Source organism: Oncorhynchus gorbuscha, linkage group LG19, assembly GCF_021184085.1.
Source record: "Oncorhynchus gorbuscha isolate QuinsamMale2020 ecotype Even-year linkage group LG19, OgorEven_v1.0, whole genome shotgun sequence".
Lineage (NCBI taxonomy): Eukaryota > Metazoa > Chordata > Actinopteri > Salmoniformes > Salmonidae > Oncorhynchus > Oncorhynchus gorbuscha.
This window is the reverse complement of record NC_060191.1, coordinates 19,942,657-19,950,755: the sequence shown is the minus strand read 5'-3', so window position 1 is coordinate 19,950,755 and position 8,099 is coordinate 19,942,657. Positions and strand designations below refer to the sequence as shown.

General features: G+C 42.4%; 1 protein-coding gene across 1 annotated transcript; it reads left to right on the top strand.

The window, feature by feature from the left end:
* Positions 1–1,286: 1,286 nt before the first annotated feature.
* Positions 1,287–8,099, top strand: LOC124006142 (hyaluronan and proteoglycan link protein 2-like). The gene is made up of 6 exons (XM_046315950.1): positions 1,287–1,486; positions 1,647–1,751; positions 1,994–2,350; positions 2,531–2,647; positions 5,289–5,471; positions 7,289–8,099. The coding sequence occupies exons 2-6, from the start codon at positions 1,673–1,675 to the stop codon at positions 7,564–7,566; spliced, it is 1,014 nt and encodes a 337-aa protein (XP_046171906.1). The 5' UTR covers positions 1,287–1,486; positions 1,647–1,672; the 3' UTR covers positions 7,567–8,099.

Genomic DNA, 8,099 nt, shown 5'->3' with positions numbered 1-8,099 from the left:
AACTAAAGAGCCAGAATGAGTTCCATTGATGGCTGAGCACAATGGAGAAGGGACAGTGGAAGCAGAGGAATTCTATTATTTCATTTTTCCCTTCTCCTCGTGTTTGTATGCCAGCCCTGCCGCCTGTTGTCTTTGGGGGGGAAAGGAGACTGTGGCTCTCACAATGCAGCCCTTGTGTCTGGGGCCACAGGGCCAGAATAAGCCAGGGCTCACACAGCTTCCTCCCTCCGTGCAAGATGGCAAGGGCCTCAGCGTACAGGCAGGCTTGCCATCAATAAGGTTTTGAGATGATAAATTGAGCTCACTGGCGTAGGGGAAACCCCCGTAGCTCCTTTTTAATGTCCACATGTAGCAAGCAAAGTGTTTGTGTTGTTCAATCTACATCGGGGCTGTTACATGGAAAATTAATTGTACAATCTGCAATGTTTAAATTTCCAACTTTAATTGCTGTACAAGTACATACAATATTGCCGCCAGCCATCATTCTAAATAGCAGTAGCCTATAGCTCCGTGAAACATAAAGGTTAAGCTTAACATGAGAAAATGCAGACCAAATAAAAGTAAACATGAATCCATTAAAGCAAAGCTATAGGCTACGACAAGCATTAGCACCACATAATCTGATAGGCAGCCGTGTAGACGTCGCAATTTAAGAACCATGGACAGTGATTAGTAAGTAGTCTAAACTTCATGAGCGGCTGACGCATTAGATTCAGTGGTTGAGCCAGCAGTAGGCTACAACCTTGCTACTGAAATCTACAGCATTGACCAGCAACATGGTTACTTCCATGGGGATATACTGCTGTTTTACCCATACACAATACCAGATTCAAAACTATATATGTATAAATATCCCTTTGTCGAACTCTCTCTATTACATAAATACAGTAAACAGACATGTTCTAGGTTCAAACTCTTTGAAAACAGGCAACTCTTCCTCACTTCCTCTTACTTGTCCCTTATTGATAAGTAGAGGATGGAGGCAGAGAGAGACACAATGGCAGCCTGTCACATCACATCCTCATTAACATCTGGAGCAGAACAGAGAACAACCCAGTTTACACTGGCCACCACGGCCTGAGACATATGAGCACTGGTCTGAGAGAGAGAGAGAGAGAGAGAGAGAGAGAGAGAGAGAGAGAGAGAGAGAGAGAGAGAGAGAGAGAGAGAGAGAGAGAGAGAGAGAGAGAGAGAGAGAGAGAGAGAGAGAGAGAGAGAGAGAGATATAGTCAAGGGAAGAGAGAGAGAGAGAGAGAGAGAGAGAGAGAGAGAGAGAGAGAGAGAGAGAGAGAGAGAGACCTTGGGGTCAAAGGAAGAAGAGATCACAGTGGCAGAAATGGGCTCAGAGAAAAATAAAGAAGATATTTTTGCTTCCGAACTATCCCACTAACGGAAAACGGTCATGTTTGACTGAACAACCCTCAAAGGTGATCAGTCACCGCTGTTTTGAAGAGAAAATAAATCCTCATCTCATCAACTGCTGCAGGTTAGAGCTTTGGGATTTTCTTTTGGTGTCTGTTGATCTGTTGTGGTCCTCCTAGGGGCAAATGTTCTATGTATAAAACTGTTCTTCTTAGTACAATCAAAGATGCTCTACCACATTATGTAACCATTCTAAATCAGATAATGCTGTTATTCTATTGCAGTGACAGGGAGGGGGACTTGCTTCATTATGAACTGTGCTGCTATTTTGATATTAACCGCAAGTTGTTTCAGTTGGACGTCTGCTATTTATCTGCCAAACAAACAAGGTATGTTTTGTCATATTCTGAGGATAAAAGTTATTTTAGCTTATGACAGGAGAGTATGGAGAATTGTATCCATCTATTGAATCTGGTCAATTTAGTTCATGAAGTGCACTAGCTATAGGTCAGTGACATTGCTTAATGATGACCATAAAATCATTCTAACCCAATGTAATGTACGAGACTTTGATTGTTGAATAATGGAGGAATCTTATAATCTTACAAGGAAGCTGTTTTAATTCCCTCAGAAACAAAGAAACTGAAGTATCTGCTTGAGCCTCCTGTTTATGCTGAAGTAACCAGCCCTCGGGGAGGAAATGCCACTTTGCCATGTGTACTGCGATTCAAACCAAGACATTACAAGGTGAAATGGACAAAACTGGAACCACTTCGTCGTGGAAGCGAGAACATTGTCATGATCACAAACGGTTCAGCCCACAAACCCTATGGCCTGCTTGGGCCACGGGCCTCGCTTCGTAAGGCTCATGCCATGGATGCCTCACTACAACTCAGCAACTTGGAACTAGAAGACGATGGTAGATATCGCTGTGAGCTGATCAACGGTATTGAGGATGAGAGCGTCATCATTACATTGAGGATAGAAGGTAAATTATGATGATTCATGTAACCTTTCTAAACATTTCAAATGTTGTAAAGTAACCTTATGGCTTGCTATTCAGATGAAAATATATTTGAAAAAAAAGAAAGGCAAATCAGACAAAGTTTTTAATATGTTGTGTCACTTAACATCAACATAAAAAGAGACAACTTCTAATTCCTTTCAGGGATGGTGTTTCCATATCAGAGCAGAAATGGCCGTTACAAATTCACCTACAAGGAAGCTAAGGAGGCCTGTGCTGAACAGGATGGCACATTGGCCACATTCAAGCAGCTATACAGAGGTATTTAATATTCAATCAGCAAAACATTGACAGTTTACTCTGTATCGTTACTGATGCCATAGAGCAGGGGTGTCAAACTCAAATACCCAGTGGGCCAAAATGTAAAACCTGAACAAAGTCACGGGCCAACATTGAACAAATTAACCTTTTAATATGGACCCAAACAAGTTTTGCTTTAACATTGAATATGGAACAAGCATCGCTTATTACCATACAATACATAATTTAATAGTGGAGACATGCAAAATCGAATTTCAAATGAAAAAAACACATCAATGGCATTCATTTATTAAATAAATAAAATTTAAATAAAAATTGTATGCCTCTTTTCTATTTGCAGCCTTCTAATTTAAATACCAAAATAAACTTTTTCCACTGGCTAATAATTTTACAAATAAAATGATAATAAATCAATCAACCATTCAAGCCCATGCCTTGTAGCAAGAAAAAGTGCATAAAGAAAACGTTAATTATTGCACACTGGTCTAATCTGATGTGCCCAAGCCAGATACCTGGCATCTCTTCTTGGATGCTAGTTCATCAATGTCTGGGCTCAAGCTCTGAGCTGAAGAAATCCTCAGTATCGAGCGAAGATGTTCATCAGTCAGACGTCTCCTGTGAGTTGTTTTGGTCATCTTCATCGAGGAGAAAAGTTGCTCGCATAGATAAGTGCTGCCGAACATGGAGAGCATCTGAGCAGCTCGGGTGCGGAGCTGAGGCATTGTGTCAGGGATGAACCGTGGAAACTGTGCGGCGCCCACAGCATCATACTTTGACTTCAGCGTGTCGTTGCACTGGAGTTCAATCAGCTCCATTTGGATGTTGGTTGGTGCATTTTCCACATCAACTGCGAAGGGATTACTAAGCAGTTCAAACTTGCATTTCTGGGCATCGAAGTCGGCAAATCGCCGGCTAAACTCAGCGGCCGGCTAAACTCAGCGGCCGGCTAAACTCAGAGTTTTTCAGCAAACTGTGCGCATGGGAACACGGCGGTAGAGATCTGCGCTTTTATGGATTGGCAGCAGGGAAAATGGCAAGGGTTTCCTTGCAGCATCTGATTCTCCCACAGGCACAGTTTAGTTTTGAAGGCCCTCACTGCAGCGTACATGTCTGTGATGATGCGCCCCCGCCCCTGAAGCTGCAGGTTCAGCGCATCGAGATGGCTCGAGATGTCACAGAGAAAGGCCAGCTCACATAGGAACTTTTGCTCCCGGAGCTCTGCTGTATCCTTCCCTTTGGTTTCCAGGAATTGACATATTTCCTCACGCAGCTCGAAACATCTGTTCAGTACTTTTCCTCTGCTTAGCCATCTCACCTCTGTGTGATACGGCACGTCTGCGTATTCCGAACCACACTCCTCCAGAAAAGATTTAAACTGGCGGTGATTTAGACCTTTGGCTCTTATAAAGTTAACTACCTGTGTTACTGTGGTCATAACATGTTCCATCTTTAGGGCTTTGGCACACAGTGCTTCCTGATGTATGATGCAGTGGTAAACAGTTAGCTCACCTGCACAGTTTTCTTCCTGCATCTTCTCCCGAACCATGCCCACCAGTCCACTCTTTTTACCGCACATCGCTGGCGCACCATCTGTCGTTAATCCAACGAGTTTATCCCACGGCAGCTTTATTTCAGTTACACATTTGGAAACCTCCTCAAAGATTTCCTTTCCTGTGGTTGTGCCATGCATTGATTTGAATCCTAATAGCTCCTCCGTAACACACAGATTTGAGTCCACTCCACGGATGAAGACTGACAGCTGAGCAGTATCAGATGCGTCGCAGCTCTCATCCACAGCGAGGGAGAACGCAACAAAATCTTTTCCCTTTTCCATCAGCTGGTCATACAGATTGGTGGCAAGATCACATGTGCGATCAGCTACTGTGTTCCTGCTCAGGCTCACATTTGAAAATGCTTGTTTTTTCTCTGGGCATACGAGGTCACAAACCTTCATCATGCACTTTTTCATGAACTCTCCCTCATTAAAGGTGCCGGGCTGATTTTGCGATCTCTGCTGCCACTATATAACTAGCCTTTACAGCAGCCTCGCTTTGTGATGTGGCTTTTTTAAACATATTCTGTTGTGAAACCAAACTTCTTTTCATCTCCTCTACTTTCTGGCTCCTTTGAGTCATGTCCAGGTCCTTGTATTTGTCATGGTGTTTCGTTTCATAGTGTCGTCTAATGTTGTACTCCTTACTTACAGCCACGTTGACTCCACAAACAAGACAAACAGGTTTGTCTTTTACATATGTAAACAGATATTCTGCCTCCCACTTGTCCAGAAAGCTCCTGTTTTCTGCCTTTCTTTTCGCCATTTTTGGGAAGGGTTAGCTCGCTGACAGTTGTAGCGTCTATGTTGCTATGACTACTGTCACAGAGGAGAGAGCGTTTCTGGGTCCTGTCCTGATTGGCGCGCGAAAACAGCAGAGCATTATGGGATTCGTAGTATTAGTGGTGAATGCGCTGTATAATACCGGTGGGCCAGCTCTAGTAGTAATTTGGTATTGTCTCACGGGCCAAATATAATTACCCCGCGGGCCAAATTTGGCCCACCGGCCAGAGTTTGACACCCATGCCATAGAGGTTTATGTACCGCTAACTTTCACAAAGTAAACAGTAACACATTCTCATTGTGTAGCCTGGACAGAGGGTCTGGATTGGTGCAACGCGGGATGGCTCATCGATGGGACAGTCCACTACCCCATCCTGCACCCACGAGCAGAATGTGGGGGGGGGCTGCTACCTGGCATTCGCAGCTATGGCCCCCGGGACAGGATCCGGGACCACTTTGATGCCTTCTGTTTCACCTCTAGAACCACAGGTCAGCTGAGTGGGTTTTGGTGCTTTGTGAAGCTGTCAAATAGCAATGTCAGTATAGTCTTGATGTGCCAAATTAGTTCCATCCTTTTTCATTTGGGATGCTGCTTACTGAAATTTAATAAAAATTAGTTCAATTGGATTTGGGCGATGTTGTACATTTAAAAATAGTCTGGAACCAACATTTAATCAAACATTAGTAAGCATGCAATTATATTATAGTATTGGCAAAAGACTGTGTTCTGAACACTCTTAGGTCATTCTGACTGTAAACTTTCCATACCAACAGGGTAACCTTTGGCGATTCATAGGAGTGGGCTCGTTAATGGTCCTGAGAGGATGGGGATGGACAATAAAGGCTGTTGTTCAGGCCCACTTGTAAACAAGTCCAGCTGTGGGAAACTAGTTGCCCTTTAGGGACATTAGAACATCCACTGTAATCGGAAAATAAAAACTTCAGTGGAAATGTTGAATTGTAAAGACAGAGGGTGGTTTTATCATATAGCACGGTTCCCCAATAAGTTTACATTTTGTTAATTGTGGACATAAATGACTGTACATTTTAATTTAGGAAATATGTTTGAAAGTATTCCCACCCATAATGGAGGTACAGTTGAAGTTGGAAGTTTACATACACTTGGAGTCATTAAAACTCATTTTTCAACCACTCCACCAATTTCTTGTTAACAAACTATAGTTTTGGCAAGTCGGTTAGGACATCTACTTTGTGCATGTCACAAGTCATTTTAATTGTTTACAGACAGATTATTTCACTTAGAATTCTCTGTATCACAATTCCAGTGGGTTAGAAGTTTACATACACTAAGTTGACTGTGCCTTTAAATAGCTTGGAAAATTCCTGAAAATGATGTCATGGCTTTAGAAGATTCTGATAGGCTAATTGACATAATTTGAGTCAATTGGAAGTGTACTTGTGGATGTATTTCAAGGCCTACCTTCAAACTCAGTGAGTCTTTGCTTAACATCATGGGAAAATCAAAAGAAATCAGCCAAGACCTCAGAAAAAAAATGTAGACCTCCACAAGTCTGGTTCCTCATTGGGAAATTTTTATTAAATATCAGGAATTGTGAAAAACGGAGTTTAAATGTATTTGGCTAAGGTGTATGTAAACTTCTGACTTCAACTGTATGTTATCGTATACAAATGTAGGCAAGGTTTGAAATGATTATGTTTCAGTCAAATGTTATATCTGCTTGAGCTTCTTGCGGTCAATTTGCAGTCTACAAACTATTTGTAATTATTATAATTCTGAAGAAATCTGTGTCTGAATCTAGTTGATGATCGCTGCCATATAGGCATGGATACAGCACCATACTTACCTTAAATAACAGTAATGATATTGTTGCATGTCAACACTTTAGATCCAGAATGACTGATACAACAAATGACTTCTTATGCTTTAGCACAGGGATTATCAACTAGATTCAGCAGAGGGACGATTTATTTTCTTGAGCAGATGGTCAGGGGGGCAGGGACATATTTACAAATAATTTGTAGATTGCATAAAATGACAGCAAGAAGCCCAAACAGATATAACAGATGATCATTTTAAATCTTGCTTACATTTGTATATGATCACACATATACTTTGGAACAGATTTCCAAAATGAAAATCACTTGGAGCTGATATGCATGCTGGTGTTTTTACAGCCTTTTATGTCCAACAATTTAAAAAATGCTCAAAACTTGGGGGGTGGCAAATAAAATCACCCGCAGGCCAAATTCGGATCATGGGACGTCAGTTGGGGAACACTGCTTTAGCAGGTTAAAGAACTTGCATTCTCCTTCCTCTCTTCCAGGCTTTGTGTTCTTCGTTGGACAGCCACTCACATTTGGGGAGGCAATGCAGGCATGTAGGGGTGAGGGAGCAGAGTTAGCTCTTGTTGGACAGCTCTATTCGGCCTGGCGTTTCCTGAGCTATGACCGCTGTGATGGAGGTTGGTTGAAGGACGGCAGTGTGCGTTTCCCCATCACCACCCCTAGAGAGCGCTGTGGCGGTATTCCCGAGGCTGGGGTGCGCACCTTTGGGTACCCCAACAAGACCCTCCGTCTCTATGGTGCCTACTGCTACAGGTAGCTTTCATGAGACCCATAGCGTGTGGAGCCTACTTCCACTGACTTCATAGATCCAAGACGCAGAACCATTGTGAAGACTACCAGTGACCCCCTACAGGTTTCAGTACGTAGGGCTTGCAGATACAGGTAGTCAAAAGGCTAGGAACTGGTTCCTCAACAACGGCAAAAAGATACAAGTAGCACTGCGATTTTCTGCAATACTACAATATGTTATAACAGGAAACCTCGAAGGCTTAATGCCTTTTTCCATGGGACACATCAACAAAAGCCTGCCTCTTTAATGAACTTTACTGCTACAGGTAACAACTGCTGTACATGTGTTCCTGCGCTTGTGTAACATTTGTTTTGTGAACTTTGTTATCCAAGAAGCATTATTCTAGTGTAACAGGATAGTTATTACACAATGACAAATTCCTAAAATGCTACTGTTAGCTTCTTAGCTGATGTAAGAGAGTGTGTAAATAGCAGAATGGGAGAAAGTATACACACTGAGCATAACTGTAATACAATAAAATATCTTGACAGTGTATTTGA

Coding starts and splice junctions, on each gene's coding strand:
- LOC124006142 (XM_046315950.1), top strand. CDS start 1,673: ATGAACTGTGCTGCTATTTTGATATTAACCGCAAGTTGTTTCAGTTGG. Junction 2,351..2,530: donor CATTACATTGAGGATAGAAG/GTAAATTATGAT, acceptor AATTCCTTTCAG/GGATGGTGTTTCCATATCAG. Junction 5,472..7,288: donor TTTCACCTCTAGAACCACAG/GTCAGCTGAGTG, acceptor CCTCTCTTCCAG/GCTTTGTGTTCTTCGTTGGA.